Source organism: Drosophila mojavensis, unplaced genomic scaffold, assembly GCF_018153725.1.
Source record: "Drosophila mojavensis isolate 15081-1352.22 unplaced genomic scaffold, ASM1815372v1 contig_74, whole genome shotgun sequence".
NCBI classification, from domain to species: domain Eukaryota; kingdom Metazoa; phylum Arthropoda; class Insecta; order Diptera; family Drosophilidae; genus Drosophila; species Drosophila mojavensis.
Window position 1 is genome coordinate 18,653,230 of NW_025318899.1, and position 27,982 is coordinate 18,681,211.

The following is a 27,982-nucleotide window of genomic DNA, read 5'->3' on the forward strand; positions in this document are numbered from 1 at the left end:
ATATATATATATATATATATATATATTACTATAATCCAAATTTTCGCTGATAACAAAACAAACATCTGAGATTTCTTTAATACTGATAAGAAAATTCAATTATGCTCATTTTACTGTTCACAGTTCTCACATAAATAATAACCCACATCGAATTCACCAACCAATAAGAATTGTGCACTTGGTTTGAGTATTAGCTAATGCGTGAGAACAGTTTGGTTAGTATCCATCCCACTTCTGAAGCAGTTCAGTAATTTTCACTGCAAACAGCCGTTAGCCAAGATCACAACCACATGGTTTGTTTATCGAATTCCAATACTTTTTATTAACATATTCTATAACTGTCATTGATTTGTTGCAATATTTTCTACAATTTCACTGATTCCAACTCCAGAAGCCGTTCCATATCCGCTGCCGTTTTGTTATTGTGCTTAATCTGTTTCAGCCAATTGACATACTCCTGCGGAATTCCGCTCTCAATGGCACCCTTGACGAGCACCTGTAGATATGTCTTGGATGGCTTACGATCCTCAGGCACGACTGACTGCCCTGAGCCATGCACGTTGCCCTCGGGCTGCTTCACCAGCGCATAAGCTCTCGCAGCGATCTCTGTGCCATTCCCATGCAGCTTCACGTGCACTGTGATGGGTCTGTAGAGGTTCTCATGGACGCCCTCCTGACTGAGATGAGAATATGTGAAATATGAATGAGCATACATATCGATTGCCGCTGCTCACTACTCACTTGTCTATGTCCGCCAAGTTGGTCAGCTCGATGTCCCACAGCGTGCCCCAGGTGAGCGCCTCCCTAGTCGGCACAATGGTAGCCACAGCGCCATTCCATCTGCTGTCCGCTATCGTTGCAAAGTCCAGTCGGTGCTCCGCCAGCGTGGCGGGCCCCACAAACTGAGCGCTGGGGTTCTGGATGTGAATGCGCTTGGCCAGCATGTTGCTGCCAAAGCCAAAGTAGTAGAACTTCTCATCGTGCACCTCTGTTGCCATCTGCTGCCTCCCATCGACCTGTGCCCCGCGAGCTGCCACCAGCAGCAAGATCAACACAATTTCTGTGTTCATTGCAATTGAATTATATATTGTTTACAATGCTGTCTCTATTCTATGCTATTGTGATTTATGATTGCCTCTGACAACCTGCTCAAAGATCTGCTCAAAGTCGACTGTGCTCGTCTAAAGCTAAGTTTCTCATGAATTTCGGCGCAACGCTCTACTTTTATTTATTTTTATTTCTTTGTTATGAATAAAAATGGACAATAAACACCTGAAGCTGCCTTACGCCGACTATTTCTTATAGAAATAAGAAATAATAAATCAAGCTTGAGAGACTTGCAATGGGAATAAAATATAAATAAAAATTATTATATTATATATAAAATTATTATAGACTGAGAATGCCCATCTAGCACTCTTGCTGCTGATTAAGAATATATTACGCAGTGTTCGAATTAATAGTGGTCAATTTTTTCTTATCTCTTAAGTCAATCGTTTGAATAAATTAGTCATATTTTTGTTGTTGTTGGAAATAGATCATCGTGAAGAGAATAAAATTCTCTTTAAGACGAAATGCATATGTGCAAATGCAGTATATTAAACATTGCGCACTGCAAAAAAAAAAAAAAAAATTCTGTTTGTATGTGAATGTTGAGAAAACTCTTTTACCCTGAACTGCGTCCATTGAGTTTGGGGTATTAAAATATTGTATTACATTTTAGCACACATAATCAAGCGTATAATCGTTAAATACTCTTTAAAATAATAAAAAAAAAAAATATATATATATATATATATAGATATGCATAAATCTTGCACAGATAATCTTGTATATATAGAGACCAAAGGTTAGTTATAAATACGTCATTAATTAGGTATTGTTATTTTTTTTTTTTTTTTCAATTTTGATTTACAGATAACGAGAGATTTTGTATGGCGCAATTGCTGACATAACATTATATATGTATGCAGTATTTTTATTTTTATATATACCTATACATATACAAATATTCACATGCATACCTATACATGAATATTGACTGTCATTCAATACAAAAAATGTATGTAATAATTACATAAAACTTAATCTCAGCTTAGTTATTTATTATCATTTCACTGCAACATTATAACTTTTAATTGTTTTCTATTTGACTTTATGTTTATGTTTATTTCACATTTTTTACTTATTTTATTTTGAATGGAAGCGGTTAAGCTTACATTTGACCTATGATCTCGGTCATAATTATTTTGCTAAATTATAGGGATTTGTGTGATTATGTGAAATAAATCTGTAAAATTTGCAAGTTTGAAGGTTTCAAATCTGATTGGGCAATCAGCCTTTTAGACTATTAAATTAAATTAAATTATATTAATTGATTTGAAATTATATTAATTGAAATAATTATAAAATTTTAAAATAAATTATAAATAAAAATGATTTATTAATTAATAAAATCAAATATAATGAAGACACTATATAACTTGATTTGTTGTCCAACTGTATGTTTATATATGAAGTATGTCTGTAAGAGATGATAGCAGAGCTGTCTTGCCTCTGAGCTGTGATCTTGCCTCTGCACTATGTGAACGACGTTCTTATAATGCTCGAAGTACGAAGGGCTTCATAGCCGATGTGATGAGAGCTGTTTCATGTGAGAGAAAAGCAGCACGAATGACTAATGTCTGTACAGCACGAATCTATTTCTCTCTGCTTAATCGGCTGAGCGTAGCACTCATTGTGCGAACGTCTATCGTTCACTCTCTAAACGATGTTCGTATAAAGAGCGACCACAGTCAACACTAAACGCTCAACCGAAAATCAAAACGAAAAGAACCGAAGGCTTTTGCTCAGAGCGGGAGCTGCAGAGCATAATTATTTCGGATGCTGCCTCAACCAGAACCAGGAAAATTAATCGTATAGCAGTTATTTGCGAGCTATGTTAATCTTATACAATATAATCACTTATTCTTTATACTTATCATTAATAATCGATAATTTTCATTCGTTTTTAGGCAGGATTTTATTAACATAAGATCTTCAGATTATATATACATTTAATATGAAATGAATACAAAACTATGAATATTTCGAATTTTTTGAATTCTTGTTTGCTCTTTGCGGAGAAAAATTTAATAAAATAAATATAATAATTATATTGGCAATTATATTGTATTTAGATTTCATCAAAACTCTTAAACTATGATGAAAGATTTTTATATAGAAGAAGAAAAGTTATGTTAGGTGTGCTGGATTAATATTGGCGATGCAATGCCAGCGAGAGTAAAAATGTTGTGGTTCGGTTAAATGTTTAATAGAGAGTAAAAATATAAACTGAGTAAAATGTTAAATACATTCTTCATAGGGTGTTGCCAGATTACATGTTTGCTTATGTTAATGCTAATTTCAATTATATTTGAAACAGTATTCAACTAATACATATGCAACTAATTGCTCATATTCCATCTAAAGAACTCTTGTTGGTTTTCTATACTTATTCTATAAGACTTGACTCAGGTACCATCTTATTTCAAGTTTCCATTTTCATTGCCCACATAAAGTTCACTTTCCAATTAATATTGGATATTCTTCTAATTTTATGTGTCCATTGACATGCGCTGGCATGGACCTGTGTTATGGTTTATGAGCCTCGCAAGTTATCCGACCATCGACAATTATTTTGACAGCTATTTGGGTTCAGCAATTTCTTTGCAGCCAGTGAACAGCAAATGCCGTCAAATTGTGGCGCCGCCAAGCGAGTGAAGAAGTGAAGAAGACTTCTCCCAGCCATTGGCATGTGGCATGTGGCATGTGCAATAGCCAGGCGACCCTCCTTCTGTCAATACAAACAAACCATAAATTGTAACGAGCATGTCAAGTGGTCGACGCATCGAGCCGGGCGAGGCGTTAACTAGCGACGTCATTATATAATTGACTTCATGATGTTTAGCCATCTTGCAGTTTATCACTGGATTGCCAGTGATAGCCATAATGATAGCGCCATGCAGCTGACTGCTCTTGCCTGACACCATGATGACGATGATGATGATGTTGTAGTTGTTGCTGTTGTTGTGGGTGTTGGCTAACGGGTCAATCAGTTGACGAGAGCTGGCTGAACATTCATCCATCAATTCAAGTGTCACTCGTGAATGCCAGTGTATGCAGCTGCCATTTGCTTGGGCGCACGCATGGCGTATGCGTAATTCAATCTAATTCCTATTTGCATTTGGCAATCAGTTAGGCTTAAATGTAGTACTCGTATATGTGCTAGATTCTCTTATAATAATTATACGCCTAGACTGCACTCCATTAGCCAGCATTTGTTGTTTATGCAAAACTGTTTCAATCAAATCTGCTAAGAGCTTAGCATAATTTTCGTAAATTACTCTGCCTTCTCTTGAATGACTGACTGAGTGTGTATATGTGTTTGTGTGTGTGTGCGTATGTAAAGCAACGTTGATTGCTCTAGCACCCTCACACAGCTCAGCTTCAGTTGGATTTTTTATTCATATCTGCCTGCGCACTCATCTCACCTGAGCATAACTTACTGTACATTTTTCTCTGGGCACATATTTTCTTATAATTTTTGTTTCTCTTTCTTTTCGTTCGCTTCCTGTTCAACACAATTTTTGCACGCAAATATTTGTCAGACGGAAACGCGTCAGGCTGACGAAGTTTTCCTGCCAGTTGAATTGCACAAGACGCCCACTCGCCCGCTTCGCCTCTCTTAGCCACACCCCCTGCTGAAATCAAACATCCAAACTTAACCCGGCGTTGCCGAGAACTTTGTTTATATTTGAAATGCTTAAATTGATTACGATATTGTAACAAGACTTTATAATTATACTCTTTCTCTCAATGAGAAGCATCTCAGCTTGAACAGAAAATGTGTCGTATATGTTTAATATTTGTATACATTTCATTTAAATAATTAACTCAGGGTAAATACTTCATGTTTTGAATAAATAATAATGATTTAAAATTTGTAATAATTTTAATTTATATCCATAAATTAATTTTTAATAAAAAAAATATATAACCGCTGATTTTATTTTTATAGTTTTGGTTTCAAACTTTTTTTGATAATAATTTAAATATAATAAATTCCATTTATATATAATTACAAATAATTTTTTGATAACAAAATATTTATTTTTTTAATAGACATTTTAAAAATAAAATTAGATTAAATTTGTAATTAACAATTCAAAATTTCTTAAATAAAAAATTGTTTGAATAAAAAGTTTTTAAAATTGTACAAAAAGTTAATAATGAAAAGAACTAAAATAAATTCCAACAATTTCAATTTAATAAACATATAAAGACAAATTGCATTAAATTTTTTTTTAAATAAAAATATATTTCTATAATACATGATACTCTTAAATGAATTACTCTAATTATTTTACTTATAATTATCTAAATTCTTTTAGCGGATAACAAAAGTCTCTTCACTTAATAGATATGCCGTTGTCAGGGTATCTCGTTGTTGTATTTAAATTTTGATTTTTCCGCATTGCGAAAAACGAGAAATTTAATCCGTTTACTTGGCAAATTTGCTGGTGAATTGTGGATTTCTGGTTTTTGTGGTTCAATCATTTTAATGGCAGTATCGAGTTAGGCCTTGTACAAAATGTATCCAATAGATGTACTCACACACACATGCACACAGAAATACCATGACTGAAAAGCTTTGCCTGGCTGGTAAATCTGATTTAAAGATTTGAAGTTTTTCGCTTTTATGTGTTTTGCACTTTTACCTGGATTAAAAACGTTTTCAACAAAATAAAAAGGTTTGTGCAAAAATGCCAATATTTACATTTCGATGCATTTTTATTTTTTATTTTTATTTATTTATTTATTTTTTTGGCTGTGCGGCAATTTGAGTAATTATTAGTTGATTCATGCTCTGTTAAATATTAAATTTACCGTTAACTCATTTGAATGTATGAGGGCGAAAAAATAAACACAATTTTTATTCATTTCGATTTAAATATAAATTTATGCAAATAGAACTATTAATTTAATTGCTCTAAAGAAATGCATAAATTATGTATAGAAATCATTTTTATTATAAATTATGCATTTAACTATTTGTTTAAGTTTAATAATTAATGCTGCAATTATGTGTCAGCTCGTGTATAAAATGATCCGAATGGATATACAACAACACTATGCATATATATATGTATACTATATATAACATATATACATATCATATTTCATATAAACAAATATTATGCTCGAGCTAACTGAGCTGCAGATGCTTCCAAACAAATATCTATCAGAAGCTAAAGCGAAGCGAGTATCTTTTTTGTGTTTCGCATGGAAAGCAGCTCGTAAAAGCGTAAAATCCATTTATCATTCGGCTTTCGTCTTTCTCCCCCTCTCTCTCTCTCTCTCTCTCAGGGTGTTTGTGTTTGTTTGTTTGTGAGAGTGACAGGCGAAAAGCTAGCTAGCTAGACACCTGATAATATTTACATACTCAAAAACTAGCACTAACAAATGTCGTCAGGTGAGAATGGGGCATAAGACAACGCGACATATTACGGCTAGATATACGTAATACGTATATACTATGTATATCGCCCAGCTGGAGGCTTTGACATGAAAAAGCAGCGCCTTGAGCAGCACTAAAATGACTATGAGCTGCATTAAGTGAGTTACGGCAAGTCAGTCGTATAGACCGTATATAGTATATAGATTAGAGCAAGCGCGCAGACGAGTTTATGTCAGCAATATTCGAGCTCAATTTAAAAAAGCTGTCATAAATCCAATTTGAATACATCAAAGGCTTTGTCTCGCATATGAATCTAACTTAAAGTCAAAAGCGTGCATATATCAGCGGAAATATCATGCAGCTCATTTCACTTTACGGCGGAAACTGAGAGAAACTGAGAATGCTATTGATTAGCCGGTAGTCTTAGCTTTCCTGCTGTGATTTGACATGCAACTAGACCTAAGCACACACACACACAAGCATTTACATATACATATATATTGCCATCTAATGTTTATGAATATTTCAGGATGTATTTCGTGGATGCTTTGCTGCTCGCTTTGTTTGCATTGACTACCGATGACTGTGATCATTTGTGTGCTCATGTGTGCGTGAAACTTTGCCAAGATGGGGACGACAATGTGCGACAATAGCCCCCAGGCATAGGGTTGGTAAACGGGGGGCGGGCAGGGCTGGCTTTGTGGGCACATACAATAGACGCTGTACAGCTAGGGCAGCGGGAGTCACACACACACATATATATATATATATATATGAATATTCATGATATACACTCGCTGGTCCAACTCAGCTTGAGCGTTTGACAATGATGTCATAGACGAATCACTCAAATTGCATTTAACTAGGAATCGAAGGATGTGTAGCTGTGAATTCGATTAATTAGGAGCAAAGTGACAAGTAGACATGGGCGTATGTGTGTGTGTGCTAGAAATAAGCTCTCTCCTTGGCATTGTACAAAAATGTAGACACTATTCCGAAATACTAAAGATTCATTATGCAGTTGCCTCTTGTTAGTTGAGTCAACTACTCTTCCACTCTACGTGGCCAAACAGCGCTTGCTGCATGCATGTTGTATATATAATAATGGTTATAGCACTTGCTACATATGTGTGTGTGTGCGTGCGTGTGTGTGCCCTTTGCGGTGGTTTATGCGGCTGTGTGGTGCTCGCGTTGGCGGTGCAAACATTGCGGCAGTTACTACATTATTAATAATTCATATAAAAACTTGAGCCAAAATGCAGCGGCTTGCAATTAATTAACATGTGGCTGAACTTCACTTAAGGAGCTGAGCACAGACTTAAAACATCCCAAGTGCAGGGCTTAACATGAAAATTGTACAGTAGCTAACGGAAGTTGTCTTTTAATGGAAAAGCAAGAGGAAACTTGCAGCATAATATGTAGATATTTTGTATATAAAATTATATTTAAAAGGTTTCATAAGTTTAACTTTATGGTAAGTACAGAGCAGACGAAAATTGTATGGGTCTTGTGAATGCTGGGTTTAAAGGGAATCGGTTTGGGATATATGGGTAAAGGTGAATGAACGAGAGAAGCATATATCTTTATAATAAAAAATTATAAATATTATTTAATTATGGATATAAATTTGACAAATTAATAGAGGAAGATATATATTAAAAGGATAAAAGGAGAGTTTGGCCTAGATAATATAATATATACAGTAGAATCCCGATAATGCGAAATGGCATTAAATCAGTTTTTATTCGATTTACACAGGAATTAAAATTATCGAGAATTATTGAGAACGAATTTCTTTCAAGAGGGCTACGAATTATTAAGACTCGGCTGTATTTATTTTTATAAACAAATTTTATATAAAATTGAAATAATGATTAATCGAAGATAGCGAGATGGGAATATTATAAATAAGCAGTAGAAAAGAAACTTGAATTAAATTAAAAACAAATTATCTAGATGGATAGGAGAATTAATAACTATGCATACATAAATATGGAAAAATGGGGAGACAGAAATATATCTTATATAGATATTAATATACATATAAATAAATATACAATCAATAGCAATATACCTTTAAAGAGATATAAATAAAATAAATAAATTTTAAATCGAAGCTTGGAAGAAAAAAGCACAAAATATTTTAAAAGCTAAATTAATTTTATAAATTAAATTGCTACAAATAAAATTCAAGTTAGAAATATTAAATGTTTAAATAAAATAATATACATACAAAATATATATATAGTAAAATAAATAAAAAATATATTTTTATATATACATATTTCGTAGACAATGGCAGTTTAGCCTATTTTACTTTTCAAATGCAAATCAATTAATCCATCAAGCGCATTTCAAGTACTATAAATCACAATGAAATAGGCTATACAGACACTTTTTGCTGACACTGTGTCATGTGCAGCTGCAGTGACACAATCCAGAAACTGACTTTAAGCTTAAGTTCTGGCAGGCAAGTGCAGACAGCTGTCCCACAGCACAGAACCCGTCAGACTTGACATAAAATGCCGCTGGGAGTTAGAGTTAAGTCGAGTGCTTTCAGTTTTCAGCTTTCAGCCTACATGCAAATGCCGCTGCTGTTGGGCAAATCTCATAATAAGCTAAATATATTTAGGGCTTAAGCATAATTGTTAATCATTTAGAAATCTGACTTTGGTATTCCGTGCGCATGGTCCGCGCCCCATATCAAAATTTAGTTTCAAGTATCTGTGCGCTTCATGTTTAATAGCTACGCATTGAGTTTCATGCCTGCCTTGTTCTCGTCTAGACCAATTAATAATATTTCGTGTCAGGCGGAATATTAGACAAAAGCACCGAAAAAATCACAACAATAAACAAATTCCATAGAATTTGTTTTACGTCAAATAGAAGAGGAAAATAAACCGAGATAAGTAGGCGAAATACAACGAAATTTGAATACGCTTTTGGATATGTTATGAAATACTTTTTTTTTAATATTGAAAATAATATAATAATAATATAATATAATAATAAATAATAATTGAAAATAATAATTGTTAAAATGCATTATTTGTTTAAAATTATTTAAAAATATTGAAAATAATTAATAATAATTAAGTTGCATTATTTGCTAAGTTATATTAAATAGATATGATCTCAGATATATTATACATATATAGTTTGATTGAGAAATTACTATAGGGAAATACAATATACCTAACAATAAAAAAGGAATATTAAAGACTAATACTTGACATGCTCCCGAAAAGATCCGTTATAGTGTTAATAATAACATACCATCACCATAAAAATAAAAAAAAATCCCTTACATATTATTTGTTGTCTAGAATGGATTAGTGTAGAATAGATTAGTGTAGAATAGATTAGCAATAATATATAAAATATATTAACAAAAGTGGGGCATTCAAAGGCCAATAAGGCCCTGTGCCTCTCTATGTTCCGGTCTATGCACTAAGGCGGAGATTAATACGCTGATTAGGGCGCAGTCAGTGCTGCGTTTTAATTAGTGGGCCAAACTAAATTGAGCTGTCAGGAGTGCGACTGAGGCCTTGAGCCGGGTTCAGGTTCACAGCCAGCCCTGATTTAGCACCGGGCTAGAGGTCAGCTCTAAAGTGCTCCCCATTGATTTCGTTGCTGGTGTTGGTGTTGCTGTTGGCGTTGGCGATCCGAGGCGCACTCTTCTATATTTAGTATTCAAATATTTTGGTAATTAGGGACGACATGGGATTGCGTGCAATGGCCAAGAGCTGTCCCAACTTCATTTGCCAAATAAAATTGTTGGTATTACAATTTGGTCGCAACGCAACTCAATTAGCTGTGGCGCGACGCGGCTGGCGCTGTAAACTTGTTACTACTGTGCTGTGGCCACGCCCATGTCGTTGTGGCACCTGGACAGCACCGCAATATGCAAACATTACACGAAACGCTTTTGGCTTAAATTAATTTATCACGTGCCGAAATAAAGCGTCAGCTTTGTCAGTGCTCTCCCCAGATCCCCCTCCCTCAGCCTACAGCCTTAATTAATTGAATTTCAAGTGGCAGCGCCCAAAAAACAAAAAGTAAGCAAATCTAATAATTAACAAAATACCGCTGCTGCGTTTTTCAATTGAAGATTTAATTCGGCGCGAAACCTCAACTTAATTCATAGATAAATGCATATCTAATGCTCAAAAATCAATAGCTGAGCCTTAAAAAGCTCTTCAATGTCTGCTTCTCAGAGAGGGAGGAAGTCGCGTTACGTGCTTACTTAATGTTGACTTCATAGGAGCAGCTTCTACTTCATCTTCTACTTACTGCTGTCAGTCATTCATTAACTGTTATGTTGGGTAATTACGGACCATCACGTAAGCCCGTGAGCTGATGAGGGCGGCATCGAATGGCCATTGCCAGGCGTCGAACGGTGCGTATGAGTAATGGCTGAAATAAATGTCAGGCCCAGCAGAATAATCAGCGCAAGAAGTGTGGCTCACCGACTGCCACATGCGCTGCTCATTAGCAAACGGTTGCTAATTAAACAGAAAGAAAATATATTATTGCATCTATTTATATCTAAAAAATATGTGAAAGAAATTGGATCAGAAAAGCGCTTAATAAATTACGATATTTAATAAGCATTTATATAGAGCTGGGCATTCAAAGTGGAACTAACCTTAGAGTGTTATCAGTGCCATAGTGAAATCAAAAGCTGCTCATATAGAGCCTACATTAACTGATTTTATTTTATTTGCTTATTTTTAATATTATTATTATTTTTTTATTTTATTATTATTATTATTTATTTTTTTTTTTTTTTTTATTTTAATTTTTTTTTTTTTGTTGTATTTTTTATTTTTATTATTATTATTTTTTTATACATGTTTTTTATTATTTTTTATTTATTATTATTTATTTCTTTAAATTAATATTTATTTATTTTTTTATTTTTTATTTATTTATTTTATTTTTTATCTTTTTAATTTTTAATTTTTATTCGGCGTTATTTTCTTTGAATATTTTTTAGCATTCATGTAAAGCTTATGCTATAAATTTATTTTTATACAGGGGTCAGCTATCGCTTTTCAACTGAGATATTTATAGATTTGCTAGTTAAGTATTTTCTGTTTGTTAATGGACTATTCATTTTTGGAATACTTTCTAGCATGCTACATTTTTAAATAAAATAAAAGTTAATACAAATTAATTAAAGTACTATGTAATAGGTTACATTTCGGATGCTAAACTCTATACACCTCTATTTGCCTTCCACAAACTGCTCAAGTAAATCTAAATGCCCGTCTTCATTCTGTTCTGGACACAAAATTTTTTCCTTTAACAAATTTAAAATCTCGGAAGCGAGTGTAAAAGGGAACATACAAGAACAAAATCAGCTTGAGCGAAAAGCTGCTGCTGAGATGATATTTTGCTGTCAGTCAGCGCGGCCGCCTATAGCATTCAGAGTCCTGGCCGCATTTAATTACCGAAAAATAAAACCCGTTGAGTGCCATTCGATACGTATCTCGCTGGGCTCATTGGATAATTGCCGTCTGGGCTTTGAAATATCACAAGCAATTTAAAAGTTGTACGGCCATCAAATCTAATGTCTAATTTTAGTATGGAACTTTTTTAATTGTTGTGCTAGACAGCTAATTTATGCATTAGCATAAGCTACCAAAAAGGTTGCGGCATACTTTCCGGCGCCATTTAATTGCATTTTACGCAATTTGAATAGTCACCCGGTCCCTAGCTACTACCTCTTGATATACTTGTCGAGTTGCCGTGAATTGTCGAAACGTGCCAACTTGTTCGTAAGCCTCTTCAAAATTTAATGACTCAAATTTGCTCTAACTCAAGAGCTGAATTGGAATTCAAGAGACCAAAGACCGCAAAGAATTAATTGGCTTGTCGAGTGTAATCGTAGTGTTTGTGTGGTCTGTGCATATCTCTTGGCTTTCACCAAATATATGTAATCGATTTTGGGCGACTTCTCAAGGACATAGCTGAGATTTCTCACATTACGTACAAACGGCATGTGTCATAAATGTTTTTATAAAATTGAGGCCAAATGCGGATTGTTGGCATAAAATAGAAAGAGAGCGATAGGCGAGAGGGCAGAGAGGGTTTCCTGTTTAGCAATGCAATTTGGTTTTGGTCCACTCTAGCATGTCTAACATTGCAGTTTTACATTGAATTTCCACTTGACGTCTATTTACTTTCAATTTATATTTCACAGCATTCAGCATGCCTCTTAACTGCGTTGTGCCCTCAAATGCCCACTTAAAGTGCTTAAGGTAGGTGGTCCGTAGACCTTAAATACCCTTCTATAAGACGTGTTAAATTTGAGTATATTGTGAGGAATAAGAGTCGTGGATTAGGTACAGCTTACGTTGCGATATTCGTATTACTTATGGTACGGTATTCATTTTACGATATTTGTTTTTGTCATGATACGATATTCGCTTTACTTATTCTACAATAGTCGTTCAACTTTCGCTACGATATTCAATATATACAATATATTGTATTTTATTTATTTAATTAATTTTTCTTATAATACGATATTCACTTGCAATACAATATTCGTTTTACTTCCAATATAATATTCGTAGGTTTCTAACGATATGCTATTTGTTTAACTTGTGATGTTATTTGTCTTACAGTATGATATTCACTTTACTTACTACACTTTTACGATATTTGTTAAACATACAATACAATATTCGTCATACTTTACGATATTATTTACTTACAATACAATATTCATTGTTCTTATGATACGATATTCGTTTTATTTGCGATACGATATTCAGTTTTCTTACGGAATGCTATACGTTTAACTTGCTATATGACGTTTTTCTTACCGTTTCGTATTCATTTACTCTCGGTAGGACATTTGTTTTACTTATCTTACAATATTCGTTTAGCTAACGATTCAATATAGGTTTACAACAGGACATTCACTTTACGTGCGATATATTTATTTTGTACTATATACTATATTATACTTTACTATATTATATTTTAATTTTACTTGCAATACGATATTGCTTACGATATTCATAAAATAGGTCTTCAATTGTGTTCATAATTTTTAATTCAGTACAAGAATCAATTACAAATGCGATAACCATACTAATATACGTATGTACTTCAATATATATAAAAAATAATATATATTAGAATAAGAAGTTCGTCCAGTAGCTGTATAGCTTTAGGTATTTTCTAGTCGAGTATTGTTAACAGAGTTGAACTTCTTCAGCAACGCTCACAGCATTATTTTCCCATTTAAAAGATAAAGACTTGTTTATTGTTCTGTTAACTACAAACCTTTGAAAGCTATCTCAGCCAAAAAACGTTCGCCTCATGCGCCTTAGGCTATGCACGCTTCAATGTATGCATGCCTGAGAAAATTAATTGTTTCACATTCTATGAACCCCTGACCCAGTCTTCATTGAAATGAAACAAACATTTAGTGTGTAGTAAATTCTATATATGGGCTTTGAATTTGATTTGAGTGCGCATTGTCTATTCACTTCAGATATGTCTGAGGCAGCTGAAATTTATTGCCACTGTAGTCAGGCTTAACTAATCGGCCGGTCTACAAATCAGCCGCAGCCCTTGGCCTTGGCCAGAATATTGAGTTGACTAGTCAAAGCAGCAGCAGCAGGAGCAGCAGCAGCAGCAGAGGCTAAGTCAAAGTGGTGCAACTTTGTTGGTAGGTGTAAATTTCGTGTCTGCAGTTCAATAGCTTGAGGATATTTAGTTGTTTTTAACACTTCGGCACCTGCTGCCACTTGACCTTCGGGCCGCAGCCGCCGCGTGCGACCCACTTCCGTCTTTCGCATTCAATTACTTACAGCCATCCGGCCGGGCTTCAATCAATTTCCATTTTGAAGACAGCTGCGTAAAGCACGGCTGACTGGCTGGGCTGGCTGACTTGCTGGCCTGGGCATGGCTGAGTGGTGTTGGGTGATACGGGTGCTGTGGGTGGTGTGGGTGGTTGGGCAACTCATTATGCTGTCACCTTAATAATTATTTTGGCATTTCAAGTAACATTTAATTATGCTAAATATTTTCGCTTCCTACTTAAGCGCAACGAGGCGCAGGGGCAGATAAATTCATGACCTGTAGCAAATCCGGTGAGGCTGTGATTTTAGTTAAGCGCACTGGCCTTTTGTCGACTCGCTCTTTATTATTATCGTTGCCTGGCTATGCTCGACTTATTACAAGGCGAGCCACTGTTAACCGTACTTTAGCATTGCAATTTTGTATCTCGGCAAAACTTACTAGCCAAGAACAATGTGAACAACTTGGCCAACTGAACAACTGTGCAACTAACTGGCATTTCATTCTATTTACTTTGTAATATTTGTTGTTGCTGTTGTTGCTTTTGTAAATGTTGGGTGTTTACTTAGCGGCTTCTTTTGTGTTCGTTGTTTTAGTTGATTTTGTAACAGGAATCGGCAACATTTTTCTGCACTGCCTTTTGCTTTCGCTTTTGTCGTGTGTGTGTGTTTATGTTGCCATCTATACCCAGAGCCAGCCAGCCAGGAAACCAGGCTAACCAACCAACAAACCAGATCCAGCCAAACCAACAAAACTAACCAGCGAGGCGTTGCTTTAATTGGGTTCACAATAAACTCTGTTGCTGTAGTTCGCTTTTTGCTCGGTGCTCGATTAAATAAACATTTACACTCGATTTAAATGCATACACAAAATTGTCTATGTGTGCGCATGTGTGTGTGTGTGTGTGTGTGGGTGTATAACTATTTGGAGCATTTGTTGTTATTTGTTATTTGAACTGAAATCTGCACTTAGTGGGCATTAAAATTGAATGATCCACAGCAAAGGTAGCTTGGCACATTATGCACACATTGTTGCGCTAGCTCGTATCTGTTGCTATGGCATTCACATCTATTTTGTAAATATCTAATTTAATTAAGTCGAAAATGATTAAGGTTTAATCGTGTGCTAAGCTTTTCGCTTATCTAATGAGAGTTCATTGTTCGCCTGGGCGCAAATAATTGCTTAAAAATTGAATGAAGCGAGGAGAAGTGAGGGCAGCTCTTGAGTGAACACAATTTGTGTTTATGTAAATCAGGCATAGCTATATATACATATTAAGAGAATAATTTCCAAAAATTTGCATTTATAAATACTGTTAAAATTCATATAAATATAAATCAATGAAAGCTTGTCTCATGCGCTGAGGATAGAAATACAAACAAATACAAAAGAGATAGTCAAGCTCTTCTTCTCATTCGTTCTCTTTGTGATATTAACTATTAAAGACTATATATGTATATATAAATTTTGGAATACTGAAAGCTCCTAAATATACCATCCTCCTCAATCATGTTTTTCAATATCTTTTACAGAACTTTAACTCTCTCATATTTTGTTTATATTCAAAATTTAATTAGTATATACATTTAAGTAAACTTTTAGCAGGAATATATATTCTGTGCAAAACTTAAATATAAACAGCAATACATATATGTAACAGGCATATGTACATTTAGATATACCAAATTCATATCAGTTTCATAATCTATTTCTGAGCCGAGTTTCATTCTGCTTGCTTAAACTTTCAATATTTTTTTACCCTAAACTTTTTCCTTTTTCGTGCTCACCAACTGGCCTTAAATTAAACATGAAATGGTTAAGCCTTACAAAAACTAAACTTTAGTTTTGTTGTTGCTGTTGTTGTTGTTGATTGTTTAGGCGAAAGTTGAGATTCTCATCTGTTGTTGGGCAAATTAACAGCATACATCATTGAACTGTAATCCGCCAACGCAAGGAAAGCAAACACCAGCAGCATTTTCTCTATTTCTTGCTAAAAATGTGAATGGAATAACGACTACGAAATACCCTGGAAAATAGAGACTATACTATAGTCAAACATACATGCAAAGACTTTATCTCTGGGTTAATTTATTATTTTAATGATATGCGCCTTTGGCCTTATCTCAATTCAAATAAAAAGCTAGGCAAATGCAAAGTTTTCGGAGGTCAGTTACTCTCGCATATATGGAAAACATGTCCACGAGTCGATATGGAAGATAAACACAAATAGTATGGTAACTCAAGCGGAAATATCACTTAAGAGCAGCAGCAGCAAACAGTTTCAGTTGCCGCAAAAAAAAAATCCGCTCAGAGTACACAGCAAATTGGAGACTGGCGAATCGACGCTGGGGCAGATTGGCGAAGTGGCTTAGGAAAAGGCGGAAGGAATGTGTCAATAATGACTAATGGCCGAGCGAGTGAGCCGGGGAGAATTTGTACCGTTGTCCAATTCGTTTGGCCCATTCGTTTATTGTTGTCTGCGCTCGCTCCACGGCTTATGGCTATCGCTTTTTGGCATTTTTTTTTTATTTTTGCATATTTTCTATTTTGGGGCGTTCGTTTCGGTTGATGTTGAAATGATTTGGGAGCCTACATTTTTTTTTTTCTTTCTATTTTTCTTGTATGTGTATATGAGTCCCAGTTGGTTGTCGCTTTTAATTTGGAATTCTGGCAAAAGTTTTCAACGCAATTCGCGGCTGGGATTTCAAATGAGGTTGCCAAATGCTAACGTGGAAAAAAGCAGGAAGTAAAAAAAAAAAAAAAGGTGACTTTTAACCAACACACACACCAAGTGTTGTAAAACTTTTAATTAATTTAAGCTTGTTTAATTAATTTGCAACTGAAGACGCCGCAACATGCTTGTAAAGCTGTAGAAATTAATTCGTAATCATTACGTTAAATTCTTATATTAATTGCGTCGAGATGAAAGCAATTTGGAGTAACTAGGCAGTCCTAAGAAAAAGTTCTTGAATTTCCTCGAATTTATCAATCAATATATCATTCAGCACACAAAAATTATTATATAAATAAAAATAATAAAGCAAACCCCACAATAATTTGTCTCTAAACAAAACAAATTAAATATAGAAAAAAGCAGCTGACCAAGCGAAACCACTCAAATGTCATGAAACGAAAGCTCATTACGGGAACATAATACTTGTGTTTAGAGGCAGGCACACAAGCACTACAATAATACCCTCGAAGAGGGTCTGAGAAGAGGGTATGTGTGCACGTGTTTGTTTGATAATTTTGGCAGAGCTCTTAAAAAATAGTTGAGGCTCATGTGTGGTATTTTTTTTCTTAACAGAGGTAGGTCTATTATTGCTATAAATGTTATATATATTGTATATATATACAAGAGTATTCTGATTTTCACATAAAGTCAAGTTTAGTAGAGTTCTTGATAAAGGGTACGATTTAATATCGTTTTAATTTCGTACTTAAATTTAGTTAAATATATTTATGATATATAAATAAAATAAGAGTTATATATTTTTTTACTATTTTTTTTTTTAATATATTCTTTTTTTTATTAAATTTTTTTTCTAAAAAATGAACTTGGTTTATTTTTTATTTTATTTATTTTTACTGTTTTTAAGTATTTTTTAATATATCAAAATATGGCTGTGATGCTTTGGTCATATATGTATTTATAATTTTTTAATAAAATGTTCAATTTTAGATTTTGATTTTATAGAAATATATTTTGTTGTATATTTTTATTTTGTATAAATTAAGTTTAGTGTATATTTAATATAATTACATACATAAATATATTAATGCATATTTTATTTTATGTTTTATTTTTTACCTATATATTTCATATGATCACGGCATTCTGGGCTCAGGTCATATCCCATATCTATTGACTAATGACATATATAATATCAGAAATATATAGTTTATTATTAAACTACCTTTAAGGCCTATCCCCAAGCTTAGCTAAACTCTAAAATATTTCTGCTATAAAAACTTTATAGCTATCTAGAACATCTTTAGGGTCAGGTCTTTAAGCTTTCCCTTCCTATATTGTCAATTTCAAAAAAAGGAAGAAAGAATCATTTCTATTTGTATTGATTGATTGATGGAATTCAATTAAAAGGCCACGTTGTACTGGCTCGCAGAATATCTTCAAGTCGCGCCCGTGCAACCAAAGCATTTCCACTTGTTTTCCTTGTATGCGAGCTTGTTATGAGAAACTCTCAAAGAAAACATGTTCAACACATTTCATGGTGTCTGAATGGCAATGACAAATCTTTGTGGTCTCCAGGCCTGGCACAATTATGGTCAGCAAATAAAATGCTCATCAGGAAGGAGAGAGAGAAAAAAAAAGAAGAACGTGGCGCACACGCAGCCCAAATGGAGGCTGACGCATTTGTGTGGCGCCCTCCCGTATAAATAACTGCGAACGCACAAACAATGCAAGGCACTAGAGACGAGGCACAAAAACAAACTTGAATTGCACACACAGGCGCAGAGCCTAAAAAGGCGGAGGGAACGGAGCGAGCTGGAGCGCAGTGCTCATTGTAGGCAGCCGATGTGGCCCAAATTGTTGTCATTGTTGCGTATACGCCCAGGTGTGCAGTCTCTATACAATAAGTGTGCCAAAGTCGGCATGTTTGAGTGTGTGTGTGTGTGTGTGTGTGTGTGAGTGAGTCTAACTGTGTGTGTTTGTGTGGTCTATGTAATTAATGTTTTCCGTTTCTACTGTGGTGTTTGCGGTCCGAGGCTCGACGGCCTCGAGCCAGTGCTGTGAAAGTGCGCGAAAGTGTGAGAGCGTAAAGTTTACGCAAACAGGAAATTGTTATCGTTTTGTCGCCTTAAAAGAAACTCATTTAGTAATAGAAATCAGGTCAGTTGGTGCGACTAAAAGATACCCTGTGGTTAGGAGAAAGTGTATTATATATATTAATATACAAATTTAATATTTGAATATCTAAATTAAAAATTATTTAGATGTGAGACTAGACTTGAAGGTAGAAAACAAAAACTCTTTATAATAATATTGACAAAAAAAAAAAAAATTAACAATAATTATAATTTGTGTTTTTTTTTTAATATTTATTTGTACTCATTTATATATTATTTAAATAAAACGTTTGGATTTTTTCATATTTATTTGCATTGATTTATATATTTTAATTATTAATTAATTTTTTTTTAAATATTAAAAACTTTTGGGTTTTTTTTTTCATATTTGCACTGATTTATATATTTTATTTATTAATTAATTTTATTTATTTAATTATTTAATTCATATATATTTTATGCATATATTTATCTCATTGAAGAGATAGAGAATATGAAAGCAAATATAAAGTATTTGCCTGCTGAATATTAAAGAGCTGACGAAATTTACGCAACTGAAAGATTCAAAGGGTATCTTTCAGTTGCGTACATTTCGTCAGCTCTTTAATATTGAGCAGGCAAATACTTTATAAAATAATTTAATATAATTATTTTTATAAAACTAATTTAATATAATTATTTGCTTTTTAGACTAGCTTAAACTTTTGTCATTTTAAGCATATACTTATATATTCCCAACAATATCGAAATACGATATGAAACGCGTCATCAGCGATGGGTTACTGAATCTGTGAGGATGTGTAAGCATTTCCTTACACAATATTAAAGACTTGACCAAAATGTTCTGCTCTTGCGGCTGGGTCAATGACTTGCTGATATTACTGCATGTAATAGTGTATGTGTGTATATATATGGTTGTATGCGTGTGTGTGTGTTTGTTTGCTGTGGGTGGGTAATTAAGATGCTATCTCGTTGCGTTGAAATGTGAGTCCAAGGTTTTTTGGCTTTACGGCTTTCGTTGCTGTGCTTTAAGTGTGACGCGTTTAATCAGCTGCAATTTGTATGCCTTTTACCATTTCATTCAATCAATGCCGTTGACGGCCCACTTGGACGCTCCTTTGAGCTGTCCCAGAGTAGAAGGGGCTAGAGCCATGGAGCGTCTTATTAACGCCTGCAATTTGTGTAACATTTCACGCACTTCACGTAATTGATGACTATGGCTGGGGGCCCCAGAGCAAGTGCACGTACAAGTACAATGTGGGCGGCTCCACTTGGCCATGCCCACTGGGCACGTAAGTTATTTACTACGTGGACTTGGTCATTGGCAGCAACTTCTTTCGTTTTCTTATTATTTTTTTTTTTTTTTTTTTGCTGGGCAGTTTTAGGCGGCGCTGGCTGCCTAAAAGCATGACGTGAACCATTTATATGACCAACATATTTGAGGCATGTTTATGCCAAAGAATGCCAGCCCAAAACGAAAGAAAGGACGAGCTATAGGAGAGGAAACAAAATAACAGTGAAAACATTGACCGAGAGGAAGACAAGCAGTTAGTGTGGCTTTTGTTTACGGAAGTCGACTGACCAAAAGGTTCATTCACATGGCGCCATCCTCTGCCGTCTGCCCTGATCGATTTGAGTTCGACCTGTCAACCGAGGACAATGGAAGTGACTCGAGTTTTTGGGCCACAGCAAAGCCGACAATTTGTGTGATAAAATATTAAGCAAACTCTGAGTTGAATCGCACGAGCTCTTATTACATTTTCGGATTTCGTATGGGATGAAATTGTTGGATTTGGTTGAGATTATTGAGAGAAAGCTAAAGGAATATTTTATGATTTTTATATTATGTCAAGTTTAACTATTCTGTAGAATTTAGGAATGTTTTATTAGCGGAAAAGAAAGATAGTTAATATTACTTTAGTTTTATAAAAGGAGTATATAAATATTTATATATATATATCTATATTTTATATTTATTTATATATTTTATATATATTTATATATTTTATATATATTTATATTTTATTATTATTTTTACTGACGCTGATTTTATTTGAAAAATCTAAAACAGAATACCATTCTGATTCTAAAGTTTTCTTTTTTTTTGTTTTTATTTATTTATTTATTTTTCTTTTAATAAAATATTTATTTGTTAATTCCAAAGTTTTTTTTTAAATATTTAATATATTGTTGCTTTGACTACTATTAAAATTCTTTAATTTTCTCTTGCATTACACTTATGCCTCCTCCTTGTTTATAACTTACTCAAATTCATTTTCGAGCGTTTCGCTTACCGAATATAACACTCAATCAACTGGCTGCAATTGTGATGCGATGTGATTTGTGGTTGCCTTAAATTGGCATGCATCGTGTGATATGGCCGAGGCGTGACTTGGCGTCCAATTACTGCAGCTAGCGTAAAGTAAACCTGAAAACGATTCACAAATTTATTGGTCGAGTCAACAACTTTTGCACTTTTGAGCAATTTGATACTGAAGCGGATTACCGGCGAGAAAAGGCACTGCACACCAAATCGAAATAGTTTATAAATTTTTAGTTTAGTTCGTATGCAAAAACAGCAGAGAGAGAGAGAGAGAGAAAAATAATATCAACAGTAAAATGAAAATGGAGTGCTGCAACGGGCGAATGGCCACAGAATTTCCAGCGAGCACACAAACAAAATGGAGAAAACTTTCAATTTGCTCAGTCAAGTATCGAAATGGTGGCAATCAGGCAGCCATGCGCTCAAAAAGCTGAGTGTAGAATGAAACATAATAAAACACAAACCACAACAAGTGCTGCCAGCGCTGGTCCACCCACTAGACAAGAACAAAAAATTGCAAAAAAAAAAAAAGAAGAGTGCACAAAAAAATTGCTGAAGAACTTTTCAATTTGGCCGCAAAATTTGAGCAATTTCCTTAACGGCGCATTTGGCGAATTTTGGCTCGGAACAGCTGGCTCTGCGAAGCAGCCAAAGGGGTGTGCCCAGTGTGTGCTTATATGAGTCTGTATGTGTGCATGGATGTGCATGTACGTGTGTGTGTGAGTGTCAAAGCTGCCACCAAACTGAAAGAGCAATTGGCAATGCAAAAATTATGGATTATGCAAAGTTGCTCGACGCGCAAATAACCTTGGCCCCAAGCACCTATTGAACCCTAATGCATTCAGAATGATTTTATGAGCAGAGGAACGCTTCGTTCGATAGCCTTGCAGACAATATTTTCAACTGACAGAGACTTTGTTCTAAGGAACATAATTGGTTGACTAAATGTCAAACAGTGCAGCAGTTGCAGTGATTTGCAGAGACGATATTGCTTTGACACGATTGTTAAGTCTTGTAGACATAATATTCAATTGATGCTTCTCATAGAGACTAGGCCATACAATGCTCTCGAGCTTTTATTTAAGAGAACTTAATTGAAATATAAACTTAAAAGGTAGAATTAGTTTCGCCTTGCTTGTTAAGCCTTTTAAGCAATATTTGTATTATTATTTGAATATATTGTTGTTAAATGTCTTTGAGTCATTTAATGAGGTAGAGGAGGAGGAGAGATTCAATAAAATCATAAACATTTTGTTGCTGAGAAAAAGTGTTGTTTGAGTGAATTATCAAGAAGATCTATAAGAACGACACTGTCCCCTCACATCAGGCTCTTCAAACACTTCAATATAAAAGGAACGATTTGGAATTGAAATATGGGTCTCTCGATCGGTTGTGTTTTACTTTTTCTCTCAGAGAGTAGAAGCTATCAAAAATGGCAACAGGTTTGATTGGACAAAGCATATGCACCTTGGACAACGATTCGCACCCTCTTTGTGCTTTACTTCAAGTGAGACGTAATAAAGATTATAATTAGATTATATAAATACAGATAAATCAATCACACTTGCATATCAAACCGATAGACTGGCATGTTTTAGATTAAAATATAATACACAATATTAAAAACTAAGATTTGTTTTTTAATTACATAGGTAATATATTCTTTTACATTTAAAAGCTTTTTTGTTATATACCAGAAAATAAAAATAAAAATTTATTGAAAATTAATATGCTAAGACTATTATTTTGATATTGTAGCTATTTAAAAAATAATAATAAAAGTAAAATAGATAAAATAAAAGTAAATATCTTCTGAAAAATATATTCAATATTTAAATATATTAATTAATAAAAATAAAATATAACAAAAATATATATAAATTTGTAATTTAATAGAAATATAAATAAGCTTCAAATATCAAAACATATTTGTAGTACAATTTAAAAAAATGTTTATTTATATAGATATTTCTATATTTAGACAATATCATATATTTTATATTTGTATTGATATGGATATATAAAAAATGCCTTAAATAATCGTATTACTTTCACATTTTAATACAAAATTAAATATATATGTGTTAAAAATCAATATTTGATATTTTTCTTAGTTTTAAATCGATGTATATTTGGGTCGTATCATCATCTGAACGGCCTTCAGTGAATAATAGCCCTGCCAATCATACCACCAAATGCCCTGCTCACTATTAACCCTTTCATTAAAGTATCGCCCGTTGAGGTTGCTGCAATGAGATGAGATATTGACGATAAATGTATTCAACTTAATCGAGTATAAAGCCTGTGTTACCTGTTGCCATAGAGGTTGTACCACCAGCCGCTTAGATAATACACAGCACAATTGCCTTGAGGCCAGCGATCGTTATCGCGGTCATAGGTGGTGAAGCTGTCATGCAGATTGTATGATAATGATTCGCCAGCATTTCCTGTATAGGTGCCAAGTGACTTAAGCATATACTTTTCCTGTTCGCTGCCAATCAGAAAGTTGTCGTAACGGGCGTGACGGACATTGTCATTGAAATCGACAAGCATTACATATAGTTCGTAGGGCAGAGATTTGGTCAAATGATGCAGTGCCTCAAGTCCAATAAAGAACTCATCATTCAAATCGCCAAAGCCCTGCTTGTACTCAGTCCAGTTTCGATAGAAATCAACTTTTCCACTGAAGCGTCTCTGCACCACCAACCAACCGCTTCCAGCTATATCGGCGTTACATCGCACAGAGATATTGCCGTAGCCACTGATAAATATATCATGGACATCGCAGGAGTCTTCGAAGGGCATACAATTTATGGCCTGATCTTTAGCCAACTCTTTATAGCACGAGTCGGAAATCGAACTGTTCAAGCTGGCAATTTCATTAAGTATTACCTTGAGAGTTTCTGTATTGGCATCCAATTGGGCTTTCATTGATTCGATTGATTTCTTATCTTCAGCTTGAGCTTTGCTAAACTCCTTCATCAGGTCATCTTTAGTCTTTGATTGCTGCACTTGAATGGCATTTAGCTGTTTCTGTATTTTCCCAATTTTCTTCTCCTTTTCCAGCATGGACGTCTCATAAGCTTTCAATTGCTCGCTTGTTTCCCGGGTGCTCTTAAACAGAGGTTTCATCTCATGTAGGCAAGCCGAACTACATGTTTCAGTTGAGTTGGCCTATTTATTATATAAACAAACATATATAACAAAAAATATAACAACTGCAGATATTGTAAAATATACTGTACTCACATCAGTTTCTTGAAAGTCGTAACTAGCTGCCAATAATGTAAGCAGAAAAAGCTTTAAAATACACAAGTCTAGAGCTCTCATGTTCGATGTGCACTGACCGACTGGAAGAACGCGAATATTGTTAGTCTGAGCAACGAATTCGCTTTATAAAGCAACAAATCAGGCACTTATCAAAATTTTGTTTTTGCTTATGCAACAATTTGCAAAAAGCAATAAAGTTCTCCGGTTCAGTGTAGGGGCGATTATATTTCAAATAATTGAACGATTCAAGTCGCAGTGGGAGCGTAGAACTGGGAGATACCCAGTGGAACTGCTGTTGGGAATGCTTGACTAGCATATATCCAAATCCATATCAATTAAACATTCTATATTCAAGGAGATAAAAGACTGAAAGAAAGTTAAATCGGAGTGGCTTATGCCGCCGATCATAAATAAATATAATATGGCCTTTTAATACCTTTCAACAAAACCAATATAACCTGAATTTATAAAAAAAATATAATAAAATAAATAAATAACAATAAATAAAACATGTGTTTCATGTCTTCTATTGTAAATCGAATAATTTATTTGTATTTTCGCCAGACTTAATCAGTTTTTAATCAGTTTACTTTGTATGCTAAGGTCAGAGTAAAGTGTACTTCGGTCTAATGAACATTCCGACAGATTTCAGCGAATAGTAGCCATTCAGTGTGTACCACCAGATGCCCTTTACACTTTTCTCGCCACCCTTCATATATCTGCCATTGAGATTACTTGATGAAAGTAGAAAGATTTAGTTAGTAATTAGGTACGGTAATCTGCTATTGCTAGTTGTTCAGTTACCTATTTGCATTCCACTTGTACCACCAGCCACTCTCATAATAGTTGGCACAGCTGCCGCCCGGCCAAGCATCGTTGTCGTAATCGTACGTCGAGAACTTGTCATAGAGATTATATTTCAATGAGTCACCGGCATTGCCGCTGTACGTGCCGAGAGACTTCAGCATATATTGCTCCTGTTCGCTGCCGATGAGAAAGTTGTCGTATCGTGCATAGAACATGCGATTCTCAAAGTCAATCAGCTCGATGTACAGCTCATATGGCCGTGATGTGGTCAGCTGATGTATGTACTCCAGGCCGAGAAAGAATTCACCTTGATAGTAGCCAAATCCATTGCGATAGGCTTGCCAATTTCGATAGAAGTCAATGCTGCCATCGTAGCGACGCTGTATGACAATCCACTCGACATCCGAATCGCAGAGCACTCGAAATGGAGCGTAGCCAGGAATCTGGATCACCTGAACACTGTTCGCATTCTCGATCACGGAGCAACCACTTGACCTCCTCTCCCTCTCCATCTCCATCTCGGCTAAGTGCGATGTCAGCAAATTCCCTAAGTAGTTCACAGAGGCATTCAGACTGTTTATTTGAGCTTTCAGTTCGCTTATGACTGCCGTCACATCTGCTGCTGGGACGACTGGAGATTTTATTAGACCTGTGCCAATGAGATCTGCTAACAGACTCTGATTCGCATTTGCAATATTTACTGTATTTATATTCTTATATGTTGCATTTATCTGCATAGAGCCCGCACTCCCATTGACATCGACAATGTGAATGGTTTTACTCTGCAGCACATTGTTCAGCTGCAAATGAAGAAATTCAGCACGATTTCAATGTGAACTTACGACTGCTTGACTCACCGGTTTTTCATCAGCAGCTGCTGTAGCAAAGTATCCCAAATGTAGAATATATACGAAATATTGAACTTTTATCGACATTTTCACCGTGAAAATGTAAAAGTCGTCGTCGTCTTTTGCATATGAATTTGAATGGAGAACTAAACAGAAACTGTGACTTGATTTGATATTATATAGTAATAACTGTTATTTGTCCACGCTTATCCACTTTATCAATGTTAGCTTATCAAGCAGCTTCATTCAAAACATTTTCACGTTGATAATTTGATAAGAAAGTGTTATACTCTAAATAAATAATACACACATTTATATTCATTTATATAAATGCATTTATATTGCACTAAAACTCATTCAGTCAACTTTAAAGTTGCCTTCAATACAAATAACTTATGGCACACATATAAAAAAAAATCCCAGTTAATTAATTTATGTTCTCATAAAAAGCTTTTATTTCATGCTTGAATAAATATTTATATGTGTGAATATGTTGATAAAACCCGAGATAAACTTTCTGTGCGATGAGTAAGAGTCGAGCAGCAACAGCAGCCTTCATCAGCAGCTTCTGTTTTTCTGTATTTTATTTTATTTACTTTATCTCAAGATTAAATTTAAAAAAAAAATCGCTTGCAATAATTTTTTTGATGTCTTTTGATTTTAATTTAATACATACAAATTGTAAAAATTGTAAATAAATGAATGAAATGACAAAAAATAAAGTAAAACATTTTTTTTTTTTAATTAAATTTTATAAATACTCACATTTAAGATTTAAATATTAAAATTATGGTATTACTTTGTACCAAATTATTATATATACATTTTTTTAAATTCTTAAAAAAAAATGATAATAATAATAAAAACATATTTTATACACCTTAATTTTACAGCAATTTAATATATTTGTATATTAACTGCATCAATACAAATCTACAGCAAAATTTATCATTAGCACAAAAATATTTTAATTTATTTCATGTTAAAATAAATTTAAATATAAATTGAAATATACATATTTATTTATTTTTATATTTTGAAACTTGATTTCAAATTTAAATAGAAAAGAACAATATTTATCATCCCATATTAAATTATGATTTTCCACAAGCAATTAAAAAATAAACAAAATCAAAATTCATATTTAATATACACAAATTTACGTTTGTAAATTAAAAGAAAAAAAAAACTGATTGTATCATTTTCCATAAATTATTCCAATTTAAAAATATTTTATATACAATTTTACATGATTTAAATTTAATACATTTTTAAAATGCATTAATTTAAAATTTAAAAATCTGTTAATTCTATAAATATTTATTTAAATATCTTTATAAATTCATTCAGTGAAACAGAATCTCGTTCAATTTTGTTGGCCATTTAAATTTGTATTTAAATTAAATGTGAAATGTTTATTTTTATTGCTCAATTGTAAAAGGTGCTCACGAATTTCCACCTGAGATTATGCCATTTGCTATTAGCCATTAGCCTTAAGCCAAAAAGCCAATTTGCCTAATCTGCCTTTTTCATATTAAAGCACACACACACACAATGTCTTGTTTGTTTTGAATGTCAGATATACAATGTATCTATATATATATA

The 27,982-nt window shown here is 33.9% G+C and overlaps 3 protein-coding genes across 3 annotated transcripts; all 3 read right to left on the reverse strand.

Annotated features, from left to right (window-relative positions):
* Window positions 1-294: 294 nt before the first annotated feature.
* LOC6582934 (gamma-glutamylcyclotransferase) lies at window positions 295-1,260 on the reverse strand. Its single transcript, XM_002008580.4, has 2 exons — window positions 742-1,260; window positions 295-677 (listed from the first exon to the last, which is right to left on the reverse strand). Exons 1-2 carry the CDS (start codon window positions 1,068-1,070, stop codon window positions 365-367), a joined length of 642 nt encoding a protein of 213 aa, XP_002008616.1. The 5' UTR covers window positions 1,071-1,260; the 3' UTR covers window positions 295-364.
* A 22,229-nt stretch (window positions 1,261-23,489) lies between these two features.
* LOC6582935 (ficolin-2) lies at window positions 23,490-24,814 on the reverse strand. The gene is made up of 3 exons (XM_002008581.4): window positions 24,702-24,814; window positions 23,764-24,626; window positions 23,490-23,698 (listed from the first exon to the last, which is right to left on the reverse strand). Exons 1-3 carry the CDS (start codon window positions 24,780-24,782, stop codon window positions 23,569-23,571), a joined length of 1,074 nt encoding a protein of 357 aa, XP_002008617.2. The 5' UTR covers window positions 24,783-24,814; the 3' UTR covers window positions 23,490-23,568.
* Window positions 24,815-25,246: 432 nt separating this feature from the next.
* On the reverse strand, window positions 25,247-26,910 carry LOC6582936 (ficolin-2). Its single transcript, XM_002008582.4, has 3 exons — window positions 26,387-26,910; window positions 25,527-26,329; window positions 25,247-25,456 (listed from the first exon to the last, which is right to left on the reverse strand). The coding sequence occupies exons 1-3, from the start codon at window positions 26,462-26,464 to the stop codon at window positions 25,327-25,329; spliced, it is 1,011 nt and encodes a 336-aa protein (XP_002008618.1). The 5' UTR covers window positions 26,465-26,910; the 3' UTR covers window positions 25,247-25,326.
* Between the last annotated feature and the right edge of the window lie 1,072 nt (window positions 26,911-27,982).

Bases quoted from the DNA above. Each gene is read 5' to 3' on its own strand.
- LOC6582934 (XM_002008580.4), bottom strand. From the start codon at position 1,070: ATGAACACAGAAATTGTGTTGATCTTGCTGCTGGTGGCAGCTCGCGGG. The intron at 678-741 runs GTGAGTAGTGAG...TTCTCATCTCAG, and splicing joins AACTTGGCGGACATAGACAA to TCAGGAGGGCGTCCATGAGA.
- LOC6582935 (XM_002008581.4), bottom strand. From the start codon at position 24,782: ATGAGAGCTCTAGACTTGTGTATTTTAAAGCTTTTTCTGCTTACATTA. The intron at 24,627-24,701 runs GTGAGTACAGTA...TATAATAAATAG, and splicing joins ACGACTTTCAAGAAACTGAT to GCCAACTCAACTGAAACATG. The intron at 23,699-23,763 runs GTAACACAGGCT...ATCTCATTGCAG, and splicing joins TACAACCTCTATGGCAACAG to CAACCTCAACGGGCGATACT.
- LOC6582936 (XM_002008582.4), bottom strand. From the start codon at position 26,464: ATGTCGATAAAAGTTCAATATTTCGTATATATTCTACATTTGGGATAC. The intron at 26,330-26,386 runs GTGAGTCAAGCA...CTTCATTTGCAG, and splicing joins CAGCTGCTGATGAAAAACCG to CTGAACAATGTGCTGCAGAG. The intron at 25,457-25,526 runs GTAACTGAACAA...ACTTTCATCAAG, and splicing joins TACAAGTGGAATGCAAATAG to TAATCTCAATGGCAGATATA.